The sequence below is a fragment of the Alexandromys fortis genome, unplaced genomic scaffold (genome assembly GCF_014885135.2).
Source record: "Alexandromys fortis isolate MF-2015 unplaced genomic scaffold, M_Fortis_MF-2015_v1.1 scaffold_377, whole genome shotgun sequence".
Classification (NCBI taxonomy): Eukaryota; Metazoa; Chordata; class Mammalia; order Rodentia; family Cricetidae; genus Alexandromys; species Alexandromys fortis.
The window spans coordinates 91,659-108,355 of record NW_026068257.1 but is presented as its reverse complement, the minus strand read 5'-3'; the positions used below and the strand labels follow the sequence as shown (position 1 = coordinate 108,355).

The 16,697-nt window shown below is 42.4% G+C and overlaps 1 protein-coding gene across 2 annotated transcripts in view; it reads left to right on the top strand.

The window, feature by feature from the left end:
* The first annotated feature begins 10,198 nt into the window (after positions 1-10,198).
* Positions 10,199-16,697, top strand: part of Ppp1cb (protein phosphatase 1 catalytic subunit beta) — a 33,737-nt gene continuing 27,238 nt past the window's right edge. Inside the window, exons 1-2 of one of the 2 annotated variants that reach the window (XM_050131583.1) lie at positions 10,199-10,306; positions 10,459-10,601. In XM_050131583.1, the coding sequence (XP_049987540.1) occupies positions 10,550-10,601 (52 nt within the window). In that variant the 5' untranslated portion in view covers positions 10,199-10,306; positions 10,459-10,549. Of the gene's footprint in view, positions 10,307-10,358; positions 10,602-16,697 lie in introns of those variants that run through there. The other variant, XM_050131582.1, reaches the window with a different exon arrangement.

The window sequence follows — 16,697 nt, the reverse complement described above, 5'->3', positions numbered from 1 at the left end:
AGAGAAAGAGAGAGAGAGAGAGAGAGAGAGAGAGAGAGAGAGAGAGAGAGAGCACACTAGAGTTATATAATCTCATTCATCCTTAAATTTAAACTCAGGGAGATAATGTAAAATTTATAGAAAGTGAATCCTTTAGGACTTAAGATGCCTAGGTTATTATGGAAGTGTTTTGGAAGGGATTCACTCTTAATACATAACCCTGAGGGGTGGGCATTATGACGATTATCCAGGAAACATGGCAATGAAATAGCCAGCTCGAAGTGAGTGTTCTAACACAGGGAAGCACCATCGGTTGTTCAACTCCAATTGTTAAACTCCAATTGGCCCAGTTGTTAAAGGTCAGCTCTGGAGGTCACGTGGCTCCAAAGCTTGTGCCCTGGACTTCCACACCAACTGTCTTGCTCACTTTTTATAGGAATCAAGGGCAAAGAAGTTACAGTGGGTACAAAGTACCACGGGAGCACGAAGCATAAAACTGTGGGTTTGGCAGGGGTAGAGAACAGAGGGCAGGGCCAGATCAGGGAGAACAAAGATGCAGAAAAGGCAAAGACACACCTTGGATTGGGCAAGATCTCGTATACCCAGCGAGGTATTCAGACGTTATCCTGAGGACAAAGGGCAGCAGCTGAAGGATGTGAGCTGGTAAGTGGTGCAATCGTGTTATTCCGGTGAAGTGGGAGCTGGAGGATGAAGGAGGAAAAGCAGGTTGGAGTAGTGTTAGTGCTGAAGATGAATTGATAGCCTCCCTCTCCTGCCTGCACAGAAACCTGAGGAGGAAAAGGCTCTGCTCTCTCTGCAGCACAGAGGAGACACACAATAACTACACAGTAAGAGCACAAAGCACAGATCGTTTCCTGTGTCAAATAACATCAGGTTTCCACTCTCTTGCCTCACAGTTCAGGTCCTTCAGGACTACCTTCTTAATTATCCCACCACTCAGCACAGTCTCGCCACCCTTGTATAAACTCCCCCCGGGGCAGTAAAGCACCGAATGAGTCTCTTTAACAAGTTCTGCTGTGTTTCCTTCTGTTTGGGTTTTGAGCTTTATATCAGTGAAAAGTGGGGGAGGGAGAGGAGAGTGTTGTAAGGGGCAATGTTTCGAAATACAACTTTGATTATTCTGGGGAAAAGTTCCCTAAGTAATTTTTTTTTTTTTTTCAAACAGGGTCTTAGTTTGCAGTCTGGCTTTGAACTCACCTCATAGGCCTGCTGGCCTTGAATGCAAGATCCACCCAGTTCTGCCTTCCAAATGCTGGGACTGTAGATGTGAACCACCATAGCTGGCTCCCCAAAGTGATTCTACAACAAACACATCAGCCATTTTAACTGCAAGTCACTGATGTAAATCACCCAATGCTTCAAAACCTAGGTCAAATCCTTTTTCAGTATCGATGTTCCAAAGGCTTGCATGACCTCTCTGGAATTCTGAAAAAGTTTAGGAACCAGCCCACACCTCCAGAAAGTTGTGCTGGACTTGCATAAAATGAAGGTTTTGGGTGTTTTTTTTTTCCCTTTGGTTTTTTCCCCCCAAGACAATGGTTCCTCTTTGTAATAGCCCTGGCTGTCCTGGAACTCACTTTGTAGACCAGGCTGGCTTAGAACTCACAGAAATCTTCCTGCCTCTGCCTTCCAAGTTCTAGGATTAAAAGTGTGTACACCAGGCTAGATGAGGTTTTCTTTCTTTCTTTCCTTCATTTTTTTCCTTTCTTCCTTTTTTCCATCCATCCATCCTTCCTTCTTTATTTCTTTCTTTCCTTATTAGTTTCTTTCTTGTTTGTTTGATTGTTTTGAGACCGGGTCTATCACCATGAAGCCCTGGCTGTCCTGAAACTCACTCTGTAGACCAGGCTGGTCTCCTACCCACAAAGATCCTCTTACTTCTGCCTCCCAAATGTTGGGATTAAAGGCATGTGCTACTAGGCCCTGCAAGATAAAGGTTTCTTGTACAGAAATGTTGATAATGTTGACCTGACCAAGCAACTATAGGAAAGGGCAGGAGACTCCCTGTCCTTCTCCTAGTAGAGGCTGGGAATCACTTCCCATAGTTCACTTCCTAGAATACTTCCTCCATGGCTTGAATTGCCTGCATTCCTTCCTGTTGTGTCCATCAACACAACTGGCTACATCTACTGCCCCAGGTCCCTACACTTCTTCCCTCTTCCTCTCCCTAGTCCTAGGCAGCTAGAGGCAAGTTAAAGCCTCCTAGCCTTCCTTTCTGTCCCTGGGAAAGAAGAGCTACTTACTGCAAGCATTCTCAGAGTGGGCTGAATGCACACCCCTCCCAGTTCCCAGCACTCCATAAAACTGGGCGTGGTGGTACACACCTGTAACCCTAGTACTCCAAAGGTAAGGGCAAGAGGCTGGTTCAATGTCATCCTTGGCTGTATAGCAAGTTTAGGGGCGGCTTGAACTACAGGAGGCCTTGTTTTAAAACAAAACTATGTGTGGCATCCATCTCCAGTTGCAGGCCCTTCCAACAAAAAAGCAGTATCTATGGTACAGGCACTTGGACACAGAGCATCTCTGAGGGCTGACCGTGGTGCTAGAGTTCGGAGTTGCTCACCACAGTCTGTAGGTGGTTTGTGTAAGCTTGCAGTGGAAAAGCGGCTTGTGAACAAGGGAGATGTCATCCTCTGGGCTGCTGGTGCTGTTCGACACATGGGGACACAACAACAAAGTGTGGTAATTGCTGTTCTGGTTGCCCTGGAAAATAAAATAAAGAAAGTGGGTGGGCAGGGGATGCCAGGTTCTAAGATCTCAGAGTAGGAAGGAAAGTGGCTAAGAAAAGGAATTTCTTGTATAGCATGGTATCTCTCAAGTAAATATCTGTGAATGGCAGAGAAGAATAGAAACGGCAAGGTCCAGATGTGTGTTCCAGCTTCAGGATTCGGTCAACAAGATTAAGCTTTATAGATCTCAGCTCCTAATTAAAAGTAATTGGCACACACCTTTAATCCCAGCACTCAGGAGGCAGAGGCAGGAGGATCTCTGTGAGTTTGAGGCCAGTCTAGCCTACAGAGTGAGTTCCAGGACAAACTCCAAAGCTATAGAGAAACCCTGTTTCAGAAAAAAGGAGAAAAAGTAATTGTGTCTCTTTTAAAGTTTCTAGAACAGTCTGTTCACTTCCTGTTTCCTTATCCCTACCCTTTGAATTAGAAGCCAGCTTCTTCCTAGCAACCAAACCACTAGACACCATGACTATGCTAAGCCCACCCTTCAGTAGGCTCAGAGTTATTGGAGCATCCCTGCCTTTCCAGTCTATGGGGCCAAGCTTTGGGTCAGGACCATCTGAAAGTTGGAAGAGAAAGTCCTTCATGCTTATCAGGGCAGAAGAAATCCTTGTGTAGGAAGATTGGGGGGGGGGAGATTCAGGACCGCCAGCTCCCCCAAATAACCACACAGAGACTTACTATTAAGTGTAAATGCTCAGCCAATATCTTTGTCTTGTTACTAACTCATGAACCCATTAACCCATATTTTCTAATCTACGCTGTGCCGTGTGGCAGTACCTGTCTTCAGCACAGCATGTTCTTCTGCTTCCTCTACATCTGGCTGGCGACTCTGACCTTTTTCTTTTTTCTTTTTTGTATGTATGTTTATATACTCTGCCCTTTTTCATTCCCAAGCTCTTTTTGTCTGAAAGTCCTGCCTAACCTCTACCTGCCTAATGATTGGCCATTTAGCCCTTTATTAAGCCAATGAAAGCAACACATATTCATAGTATAAGAAAAGATTGTTCCACAGCGTCCCTGAAATGTGTTCTCTGCCATGACAAATTAGAATCCTTGAGGAATGTTTTACATTGATGTTTCTTTCTTTTTTCTTTTTTCCTTTCTTTCTTTCTTTCTTTTTTTTTATTTTTTGAGACAGGTCCTGGAACTAGCTCTTGTAGACCATGCTGGCCTTGACAGAGATCTGCCTGCCTCTGCCCCAAGTGTCGAACAGTGCTGGGATTAAAGGCGTGTGCACCACTGCCCAGCTCTACATTGATGTTTCAAAGACTGATGGTTGAAGTCCATACTGCTATGGTCACTTTTCTATAGTTATATTAAGGATCAGATATGTTTTGCAGACCAATCTGGAAATTTACCATTTGTACAGTCTGTGTTCCAAAACAATAGACCTTTTGGAGTTGAGGTAGTTCCTAAGTAGGAGTCAGTTTTCCACTGTTATTATATGTGTGGGTTCCATCTGTGTCTTATACTCAAAGACTGGTTGGGTAGAAGACACTAACGAGAGTATTTTAGTAGTGGGAATCTTTTGTAGTTAATAACACCCAGAGTCAGAAGCTGGATCTGGTTAAGGTTGTTCAGCTACTCTGGTCTTCCACCTTTAATCTGATTCCTTTCCTGCAACCCAGCTCATTTGTGTTCATTTTCCCATGCGGTCAATGACTTTTCCAAAGTACCTCCTTTTGTGCAAAATCAAATCCAGTTAATACTCACTTGGTCCATTATATATTTCACTTTAGAAGTCTGTTCATTACAGATTCAACACAATGCCCATCAAAATCCCAACAAAATTCTTCAAAGACCTTGAAAGAATGGTACTCAACTTCATATGGAAAAACAAAAAACCCAGGATAGCCAAACCAATCCTATACAATAAAAGAACTTCTTGAGTCATCACAGTCCCTGACTTCAAACTCTACTACAGAGCTACAGTACTGAAAACAGCCTGGTATTGGCATAAGGACAGACAGGAGGACCAATGGAACCGAATAGAAGACCCGGATAAGAAATAATGAAAGAGAAATTTAGGAAAGCATTCAGGTTAACCTCCAACTGAAAAGGCTAAAAGGAAAGAGAACAATTTTGGTTGTAAGAGACCAACTTGTGTTAGTAACCAAAGATTGCAAGTGTTTCATTTGAAACAAACTTTCACTTAGTATATTTTTTTCTCACCAAAAAGTAGCTATAAGTGAACTCTTGGTGTCCTGTTTGAAGGAGCAAGCTGTGAGAACACTGAAAGAGAAACATTTTTACATATGTAGATAACAGAGTTTGTTGTAACAAACTCAGGCTGACCTAAATAGTACTGCCTCTGTAATCTCTTTCCAAGAGAAAAAGAATGGAAAAAAAAAAAAAAAAAGGAATGGCCATTGACCCAATTCTTCAACCATTAAATACTCACCATTACTGGTGGCCACTCTTCTAACTTTAATTGCCCTGTAGTTGACAGTTCCCTGTGGCTAGTTAACCCCTTCTTTCACTAGGGATTTGTTTTCTTTTCAGTTTATTTTGAAGGATCGAGATTTAAGTATAAAATGCTCCACTGAGCCGGGCCGTGGTGGTGCACGCCTTTAATCCCAGCACTTGGGAGGCAGAGGCAGGCGGATCTCTGTGAGTTCGAGACCAGCCTGGTCTACAAGAGCTAGTTCCAGGACAGGCTCCAAAACCACAGAGAAACCCTGTCTCGAAAAACCAAAAAAAAAAAAAAAAAAAAAAAAAAAAAAAAAAAAAAAAAAAAAAAAAAAAAAAAAAAAAAAAAAAAAAAAAAAAAAAAAAAGCTCCACTGAAAATCAACTTCCCCACGTGTGTGTGTGCGTCGTCTGTCTTTCCTTGGGGGAGAGGGAGGGGCAGGCTAAGAAGAAGTCTTTGACCAAGGTCAGGGAAAGGCAGTTGGTTATATTTGCTTTAATTATTTAGGACTAAGCTTGGATAATGTGTGTATGCTAGAAGTACATATGTATGTATAAATGTAAGAAATGGGAAGTGTTTAAAATGACTGAAGACATGCTTCATGCCTAGTTTCCTTTTCTATCTTTTAGTTTTTGTTCATTTGCTTGTTTTTTGAGATAGCTCTGGCTGTCTTGAAACTCACTATGTAGATCTGCCTGCCTCTGCCTTCTTAGTGCTGGGATTAAAGGTGTGAGCCATTATGCCCGGCTTTAGTTGCCTTTCTATTGCTGTGGTAAGACACCATGATCATGGAAATTTATAGAAGAAAGTCTTTAATTTGGGGCTGACTGTTTCAGAGAGTTAGAGTCCATACTCATGGCGGAGAGCATGGCAGCAGGCAGGCATGGCACTGAAGCAGTAGCTTAGAGCTAGCAAGACAACCAGGATGCAGAGCAGAGAGACTCAGAGTGGCAAATAGCATGAGCCTTCTAAAATCTCAAGCTCACCCCACTGACACACCTCCTTCAATGAGGCCTTGCCTCCTAATCCTTCCCAAACAGTTCCACCAACTGAGGACCAAGTCTTCAAAGACATGAGCCAATGGGAGCCATCGACATTCAAACCACCATAACTTGGGAAACGGATAGCTTTGCCAAGCTGGTTATTTCCTCATTTGTGCACTGAAATAAAATCTAAACTAAATCTTAAAAAAAACATCTTGAAGCTGGGCGGTGGTGGTGCATGCCTTTAATCCCAGCACTCGGGAGGCAGAGGCAGGTGGATTTCTGTGAGTTCGAGGCCAGGCTGGTCTATAAGAGTTAGTGCCAGGACAGGCTCCAAAAGCTACATGGAGAAACCCTGTCTTGAAAAACCAAAAAAAAAGAAAGAAAGAAAGAAAGAAAGAAAGAAAGAGAAAGAAAACAAAAGAAAAATAAAAATACCTTGGCCCTAGGGCACCTATACTGGGATCTATATTGAGAGAGGTAACTTCTCACTGATGCAGCTTGGTTTTTCTCTGATATTTCAATTTTCTTAAATTGAGCTGGCTTCAAAAGTTTTTGACATTTGTTTCTTTAAAAACTATGTCCTCCAGGTACACTTAAAACTAAACTCAGGTACCCAAGACCTACTGAAGACATGACTGAGAGAAATAGTACTGATGGAAAGACAGCCAGAATATTGCTTCATCCAATCCAGAACCATCCTGGGCCAGGGTAGTGACACATAATCTTGTCTTAGTTCTCATGAGGCAGCAGGAGGACAATCAGCAGTTCAAAGCCAGTCCTGACTGTGTGAATCCCTGTCTAGGCAAATAACTAAGCAATGGATTAACTCAGGGCAGCAAAGCTCTGTACATCATGACTCTCACGCTCTGCTACCTATATCTGCTTACTCTCATATATGGGTGACTGTCCAGGCAGCGAGATGTCTCTGTGATTTCTAGAGTTCTGTAAGTTGCTTACTTCTCATTTACTTAGGTCTTTGATGGAGTTGAAAAATAGATAGTTATAGTTTTCTTAGTTATGATAAAGATAAAATAGATATAAATATTGTAATTCTTACTTGAAAAACAAACAAACAAAGATGTACCTCCCCACAAGAAAACAAACCCAACTATGATGCATTCTTTCTTACTGAGAAAATCTGATGGGAGTGGAAACCTGAGCCTCTTTCCTGTGTTTGGTTGGTTCCCTTTTGCCCTCTTGGATGCTGCACTTGGTTCCCCTCTTCCCCTCTCCCCCTACCCTGCCTCCTCACTATGCTCAGTGCCATGTCTACCCTGGACTCTCCCAGATGTCTCTGCCTCTGACTACATTCTCTCCTTTATCTCTGATAAGCCTTCTCCTCCACCATACCCAGGAACAGTCGTGTCCTTTCCTTTTTCATTTTTTTTTCAATTTGGAACTGAAGTTATAGGTAGTTGTGAGTCACCATGTGGGTGCTAAGAATCGAACCCAAGCCCTCTGCAAAAGTAGCCAGTGCTCTTAACCTCTGAATCATCTCTGTAGCATAAATTCTAATTGTTCTTTAAATAAAACCCGGAACCAGATACTAGGGGTGAAAGCTGAGAGATCAGAGAAACAGTGCAGCCAGCCACCAGAGAGACCTTTTACCTCTACCAATGCTCAGACCAAAGGGGAATTCTGTTCTTAGAATGCATCCTCAGACTGCATCCTCAGACTGCAACTGTCTCCACCAAACCTGACTGCATCGGGGCTCCAGTCTCCTTCCTCTCTGCCCAGCCATATCCCTTCCTGTCTCCACTTCCCTAGTGTTAGGATTAAGGACATGGGACTCCCAAATACTGGGGTTAAAGATGTGAGCTACCACTGCCTGGCCTCTAGTGGCTTAACCTCTGCACTGTGATCTTCAGGCAAGCTTTATTAAAACACAAACAAAATATCACTATACATTTCTCCAGGCCCTGTTTTTTTTTTTAATTTACCCCAACTGGAAGCATTTATTTAAATTAACTTATATACTTTCTTCTGGAATAAAGTTGGGTATAAATAAAGTAGACTTAAATAAAATATAATGAAAATGAGCCATCATGTCTTTACCTCTAAAATTTTGGGGAATGCAAACTGCTAGTTTTCACAGATTACTTCAGAGCCGGTGTAATATACACTAGCATCAATACAAAGGCTAAATTAAAATATAGAAACAACTAAAGGTTTTTTTTTTAAAAAGCAAATTCGAGCATTCATCTGGACATGTAAAGAACTTAACTAGATAATGTTTTTTCTTTTCTTTTCTTTTTTTTTTTTTTCTTTTCGAGACAGGGTTTCTCTGTGGCTTTGGAGCCTGTCCTGGAACTAGCTCTGTAGACCAGGCTGGTCTTGAACTCACAGAGATCCGCCTGCCTCTGCCTCCCAAGTGCTGGGATTAAAGGCGTGCGCCACCACCCCCCGACTGATACTGTTTTTTCTAAAACAACACATGCACACACCTTAGTTTCTACTCTCCAAGTTTGTGTCAAAGCATATACACATTTGAGAAAGAATATTGCAATTTAGTACATATTATAGCACTAGATTCCTGGATTTGAATCCCAGCTGTGATGTTTGTTACTTGAGGCAACTAACCCATTTAGCGTCTCAGACAGTCTTACCCACAAGTAGAGGAAATAACGGCACCTGCCACCTAGGACTTGCTGTAAGGGTTAAATGAGATGACGCTGTATGACATATACATTAGGACCAGGACACATGATCTCAGTAAGTGTTTTGCTGTGTGATCAAGGAAAGCACACATGGCCTTGCCCCCCCAACATCATGAAGTCTGAGTTGGGGGAGGTGGAGGCAGGAAGCACACACTTGGGAATAGTTAAAAGTTTTGACCTGGCCGGGTGGTGATGGTGGTGCACGCCTTTAATTCCAGCACTCCGGAGGCAGAAGCAGGTGGCTCTCTGTGAGTTGGAGGCCAGCCTGGTCTGCAGAACGAGTTCCAAGACAGCCAGGGCTACAGAGAAACCCTGTATCGAAAAACAAAGCAAAAACTAAAAAGCTTTGACCTGACCTCCTCAAATTTTTGCTTAAATCTTTCCCGTGGCTACTCTTTTGTCCTTTGGTGAAGGAACGGTGAACAACGAACCTTTCCAAGTTTCTGAGTTTCTATTTCTCCCTGTCTTGTATGAACCAGATACTTAGTGGATGGTGCAGACACAAAGATCAATGTGGTGTCTTTGGTTGGTTTCTTGAGACAGGAACTCCTTTAGCACAAGCTACCCTGCCCGTTTCGTAGTTGACAATGACCTTGAGTTTTGGAAACTTCTGCCTCCACCTCCCAAGTGCGTGCCGGGATTAGACGGGTCTCAAGCCCAACGCGTGTGATTTTATCCCCTAGAAACCAATGCAGAAGAAAAATGTTTAAACTATCACAAGATAAGAAGACTACGCAATATTATCAAGCAAAGAACAGAAACACATTACAGAAAAGTGGTATCTAGCGCGTATGGAGATGTTAGATATGATGAAAGGGCTCCAGAAGCAGAAACCGGGAGGGAGAGTAAAAAAGAGGGGTCCACTTTGATGCTTGTTTCACCCAGGGCCACCTGGAGAGTCAGCCACTCTGGTAAAAAAAATAAGGAACCCCCTCATTTGCAATGTCAGTAGTTTTCAACAGAAAAGTCTCCTTCTGCTTACAACACACCTGGCTTTCCAACACGGGTAACAGCAGCACACGTCTCCGGATTAGCGGAAACATGAGGAATTGTTTGCAAAAGCGGAAAATGAAGCCAAGAAAAGAAAGCAAGGCGGGAGGAACGCTATCGCTAACTGCGGAAACCCCAAGCCCTAGGTAGGAGAGAAGAGGAAGGTCATTCGTGCCTACGCGGGCTCTGCTTTCACTCCGGCGCCGCAAGGCTGGCTCCGCCCTGCGCCTGCGCAGTCGCGACAGTCGGGCGCAGCGGACCGGGCGCGGGAGGAAGCCGCACCTGCGCGGTAGCTGCGGCGGAGGCAAAGGCCAGGAGCCGGAGTCGCCGGGGAGGGGGACGTGGCGCGCGTGCGCACGGCTCAGCGCGGCAGCGAGGCGGGTGCAGGGCGGAGGGGGAGGGAGTGACGCTGGGGGCGGGGCTACCCGCGGCGCCGGAGAGCATTGCGGAGCTGGGCGGTGCCGAGCAGCAGGAGGAGGAGGAGGAGAAGGAGGAGGAGGCGGCGGTGGCGGCTGGGGTCTGACGCGGCCCGGTTCGTGGGGCCCCGCTTGTTTATTTATTTATTTCTAGTGGGTTTCGCCGGGCTTGTGAGCGCGCCCTCGCTGCTCGGCGGGGAGGGGGTGGGGGGAGGGCCCGCGCCCAGGGGGAGTTGGAGCCGGGGTCGAAACGCCGCGTGACTCGTAGGTGAGAACGCGGAGCCGCTGCCGCCACCACCGCCGCCACCGCCGAGAAGCCCTTGTTCCCGCTGCGGGGAGGAGAGTCTGGTGCCGACAAGATGGCGGACGGGGAGCTGAACGTGGACAGCCTCATCACCCGCCTGCTGGAGGGTGAGTGCGGCGCCGGATCCCGGGGCCCTTCCCGCTCGAGCCGAGCCCGGGCAAGAGGGCGGGCGGGCTAGGTGGCCCCGGAAGCCCCGGAGCGCTGGATGGCGGGCGGGCCGGCGGAGAGGCCGGGCCGAGGCCCGGGCCCCCTCGGCGGGGACAGCCTTCCCGGGAGGCGGCGGGACTCCGCTGGGCCGGTGTGCTGGCCTCCGGTAACCCTTCCCTAGAAGGGGCGACGATGCCTGCTGCTGCGCATTGTGTGTCCGTGGAATGTGTGTTTCTTCTCTGTTCTCTTTGTGCGTTGGTTGCCCTTGGCTGCCTCCGATTGTCGTTCCGGCAGTGAATTTTACCATTAAAAAAAAAAGAGAAAGAAAAAGAAACGATCCGCGGCTCGTATCGTTTGCATTTTTTTAAAAACTGGATGCTCTAGAACGGCGTAAGGAGAGGATAGGATGAATAGTTTACCATTTATTGTCTGGCGTACAAAAAAATAGTAAAAGTCTTGTATCGGTTTGGAGATGTCCGTTAGAAATACGAAACGCGAGAATACGTGGAGCCGAAAGGGGATTATAATGGGGGGGCTTAAAATTATAACACGTTTGAGCTGAGTTTAATTTTCTGCACAAACTTAGTAAATGTTTGTTGTAACAGCCTCTCCTGGGCTTAAAAGGTATTTTTACAAGTCTTCGCAGCATTTGAAGTTTCGGGCTCTCTTGCTTTTTATTGATTAGTTTTGTATTGGTGGGAACATGAGAAAAGACTTGATGGAGAGACCAGTAGTTAAACGGATTGATCTGTTGTGGGATACTGTTTAAAGTTAAAGGCGGGTCTTGGTCAAAAGAACCCTTTTACTCTAAAATTCGCGTCGTCGCTAATTGTTTGGGGAGTGTGTAAAACAAGAATTGTCTCTTTGAATGATTAAGAGTCCTCTTTGTCGGACACCTAATGAATGCCCGTGTATTGCTTTTGTTTACTATAGCGAAGCAGTTTGCATGTGTTTGGAAGTTTACCAAAGACGATTGTGTAGGGACTTTTTCAACTAAAGTACAACGCTTCTATCCGCTGTAAAAACCTTTGTATATTTGCTTCGGATATTAAAGCCTTCCAGCAGCAGAAGTTGCCTTTTTTTTTTTTTAAACCAGGAACTCTTTCTTATTTACCTTTTCCTTTAGTATCAAGTTATTCCTGGGAGGCCCCCTGGTGCTTGCTGTGTTCACTACTCGGGACTTTGTGGTCTTTATAACTGATAGGAATATCTTGCTGGGTCTATGAGAAATTTGTTTAGAAAAAAATTTATGCTTATAGTGCATGACTAGCTCTATAAGGGAAAGAGAGTTATTTAAAAATTTTTATATCTTGTTAGTCTTTGGCGAAAGGGAATTTAAGCCTACCACTGTTTTCATCTACTTTAAATTTTACATTAAGTTTAAATTTGATTGTATCTCAGTTTATTTTCATTTAAAATTTTTCATAAACACCTGATAGCGATTCATGTATTTTAAACTGATCTAGAGCCCTTTAAATCAAATGTACCTTTATGTGATTACAGACACTTTAACTAGTTGGGTGAAAGTTGTAGAGAAAAGGGGGAAAGCAACCTACTATTTGCTTTTAGCTTCAGTCACCGCCCCCTCCCCCCTTTGGGGTAAGAATTCTTGTCAAGATACATTGCTCTTTTTTCTAATATAGCAAGTGTTTATTGATTCCTGTGCCAGGCACCAAGAATTCAAAGATAAGACAAATCTCCACTCAAGGAGCTCAGTATAAACAAGTGAGTTCAGCATTTTCTAGCCTTCTTGCTCTTCTGATGTTGAAGATACAGTTTGTTAGTGTTTTTTTTTTTACATTTTTTTTTATCCAATTGAAGATTATTTTCCTTGACATCTCCGTTACTCTGAAATATTACCAGTCCCTCCCTTCCTCCCCAAATCCAATCCTGTTCAAATAATTGTCAAAGACTTGGATTTTCTAATGAGTATTTTTAATGTTAATTTTTTTTTTCGACTTTTGTTTCGTGCTAATTTAACTCATCCAAGGGATGCTATTTTGCAAAGTTGTCTAGCAGAGTAACTTCTATTTTTTTGTGTCCTAAGTGAAAGTAACATTAAAATTGGACCAGTAAAAGATACATTATTATAGTTAGAATAAATTTAAGAAGACTTCTATCATAGCAAGGTTAGTGGTTGTTGTATTGAAAAATGTGAAGAGAACATATGGTCTGAGCTCTAAGCACAAATATGATAGCCTTGTGAGATAAAATTTGTGAATTCAATATGCTCAACCAGTATATATACACTTAAAAACATTATGTTGTACCTAAAAATATGCAGTGTTATCTGTCAGTTAAGTTTGCTTTGGGCTGGGCAAAAGATGTGGCTGGTTTATGTCATTAATCCCAGCCCTGAGTAGGCAAAAGCAGGCAGATTTTTCTGAGTTTGAGGCCAGCCTGGTCTACATAGCAAATTCTAGGTCACTAAAATACAACAAAAGGAAAAAAAAAAAACTTGGCTTTGTAAAACTTTCTGTATTAAGGGAAAAAAATGACCTGGATCTAGTCACGTTTTAAAATGCTTGCTCTGGGGGCTGGAGAGATGGCTCAGTGGTTAAGAGCATTGCCTGCTCTTCCAAAGGTCCTGAGTTCAATTCCCAGCAACCACATGGTGGCTCACAACCATCTGTAATGAGGTCTGGTGCCCTCTTCTGGCCTTCAGGCATACACGCAGAAAGAATATTGTATAGTAAATAAATAAATATTTAAAAAAAATTAAAATGCTTGCTCTGTGTCATGGTATATTCCTTAAAAAAAAGATATAGAAACTATATTTGATTGCTAGTTAGGCACATGTACTTTTAGTTAGTACATTTTATGGGTTTGTTTGATGTTATGATTTCACAGAACCTTAAGGACATTTAAATAAATTATGCTATTATTTAGTACAATATAAGAGTACTGGTGCATTATTTAGAAGGTGCATGTTTCTCCATTATTTTATTTTGCTTTAAGTTTTTCTTAAAGTGAAAAACAACTACTGTTCTGTCACCTGTAATGATCCTGTAGCATAGCTCACAATATTCTTGTGGTTTATCCTAACTGGTTGATTATTTAAATTAAGGCTAGTTAGTATAGGTAAGCTAGAAAGCCCAGTAAAGGATTTTTGCTAAAATTAGTTGTTTACTCTAGGTATTTGAGAAGAAGCGGGAATCCCCTAGGGGCTTTAGATCCCATTATAAATGCTGTTTATTTTGGAAGAAGTCAGAAGGGTTAAGTAGAACTACTATGCATTGGGGAGGAGAATCAAATGGTGCCCTCGGAGGCTCTTAACTGCTGAGCCATGTCTCCACCACCAAACCTTGGCTTTTAATGACAGTTTTATGAGATGCAATTCACGTACCATAGGGCTTGCCTATTGCTGGCATGTTAGTGATTTTTAGTGTGGTCACAATGTTTTGCAGCTGTCACCACAGTCAGTTTTAGAGTATTTTCACACACATATCCCAAAAAAGCCCTGTTCTCTTTTTCCCCTTCATCTGTCTCCATGGATTTGCCTGTTTGTGCACATTTTATGTAAATGAAAGTGTATATGATGTGGTCTTTTATAACTAGTTTCTTTCCTTCTTTGAAAAATTTTTGAGACAAGTTGTCACTATGTAGCCTTAGCTGGCCTCAAACTCACAGAGATGCTGCTGAGATCAAAGATTCCTGAGCCTCTTTAATGTTTCTTAAGTTTCATCCATGTTGCAAAATGTATTAGTACTTCATTCCTTTCATGGCTAGATAATACTCCATTGTGTCTATGTACCAATTTTCAGAAGTAGTCACTGGTTGATGGCTGTTTCAGTTGTTTTCTCTTTTGACCATTATGGACAGTACTGCTCTCAACTTCTGGGTTCAGGTTTTTGCAGGGACCTAGACTTTCAGTCCCCTTTGGTGTATTGTTGGGAATGGAATTGCCTTGTCAAATGATAACTCTGTTTAGCGTTTTGAAAAACTTGCAGACTGTTTAAAGTTTTTTTTACTGGTTAAAATTGCTTAAAATTCAAACCCAACAATTAAAAAAAAAGTTGAAGGGCTAGTTGCTTCAGCCACCTCCGCGGCACTCATCGTACTGTATATGGGCGTGAGGCAGGACCCATTAAAAATCAAAGCAAGCTTGGAAATAGCTCACTGGAGGTAGGCTTCCTTCTCTTGACTATTCTAGATGAGTTTAGTCTCGTACGCACGGATAGTGCGCATTTTTTAAACTAAGTTGTAGATCACCCCACCCCCTTGTTAATTAGTTCCAGCAAATAAAGGAAGCTAGTTTGAGAAAAACAAAATCTATACATATTTTTAATTTGCTACTTAAACCTAGCTCAGGAAGTTTTCTATGATGTTTCCAAATTCAAGATAAGAATTGATTGGGACTTAGAAATAAATGTATTCATGAAGAAAACCTTAAATTGCATCTAGCAAAAAAACTTTTGTTAATGCACATACACACACACACACCTTTTAAATTCTAGAGATTGAACTAAGGATCTTATGCTTGCATGCTAGGCAGATGCCCTACTTCTCCAGCCCTTTTAATTTCTGTTTTAACAAATTGTTGCTAAGAAAGTAGCCATTCTGGCCTTGAGCTTGCCCTGTATCCGAAACAGGCCTTTTTCGAATTTTGAATCTTCTGACTTAGTTTCTCAAGTAACTAGAATTACAAACGTATGTCACCATACCCTACATTTATCACTTAACAAACTAGTTCTCATTGGTCACATGGCACACTCATACCAGTAAATAGAAACATCAAGGTATTTTTATATGACTAAACTGCCATTGAGTATTTCTGAAACTGAAATTTCAGAATTAATTACAGTGTCAGGCAAGAAATGGTTTAGTCAGGGTATGTTTGGACTCTTGAGTCTCCTGGGATTTAGTTTTGGTCAGGTACAGATTATAACTAACCTCTGGACACCACTTCTGTTGTAACTATAGTAAATAACCATTTCAGATCTTGTTTTCTCTAGACAAAGTAAAACCCGTAAAGATAGTGAAGCCCTATGCGTGATTTGGTGATAGACATTGGTCATTTGGAAAATGGTTCAGCTGAATTATATAGTTGATTAAATGTTAACAGATCCAAGAATTCTATTTGTTAACCATGGAAGTCTCGTCAGAAGAGACCTTAAGACTGGATGAGCTATGAGAATAAGATACAAAATTTCCAGTATTTAAATTTTTACACTGAAATCTTAATTTTATCATTGACTACAAAAGAACTATTTTCTTTGACATGGCAGGGTGTTGTTTTTGAGAGTATCTGTTAATTATGTAAGTCTGGTAGCAGTAGTTTGTCAGTCTTGTGCTTTTCTTTGAGACAATTACTGTGTTGTATTGCAGCAGGCATATGTTTGGATACTTTGCCTTTTCTCGTAGATGATTAAAGACGTAATTGCAAGAGCTGGGCTTAATTGATCATTCTTACTGGTTTTATCGCAATGTTTTACTGAATTGCATGGCAGTGAACACACAGGATTCTCAGTAGTTGATAGCTCTGACCTGGTGTGTGTCAAAGTGCCAACCGTTTTCAGCATATAGCTTTTGTCCCTTCAAACAGATGTCAAAATAATACAGGAGTTCATGCTTTGAGCTGGGTACTTATTTATTCCTGAACTATTTCATCCCAACCTGTTTATCAACATTCTTTACTCTTTGTACTACACTGTTTTGCCAGTGTACAGGGGCATGGCTTTTACTTACAGTGTATCACAGATCTCTTTGAGGATTCATGAAAAACACTGTAAAGTTTTACTTTTGGTTGCTAATAGACCTTTGTGCTCAGAGGGAGCACCTATACAGAATTTAGGAAATCTAGATTAGCTGACATTAGTTAATGATGGGGCGAAGGGGGGAGGAGTGGCATAAATGGAAGAGAAAAATATCAGTAGTTAGTGAAGATTACTGAGATTTCGTGAGACAAACATGTAAAGCTGATCGAATTGGTTCTTTTTGTTTTCTTGCTGTCCTCTGTTTTAGAGAAGGGAGTCTTGAGTAACTTAGAAAGTACAGGTAATGGTTAGTGAAAGATAAACGTTAGTGTGCATGGAAAATTTCCACGGAGACAGATC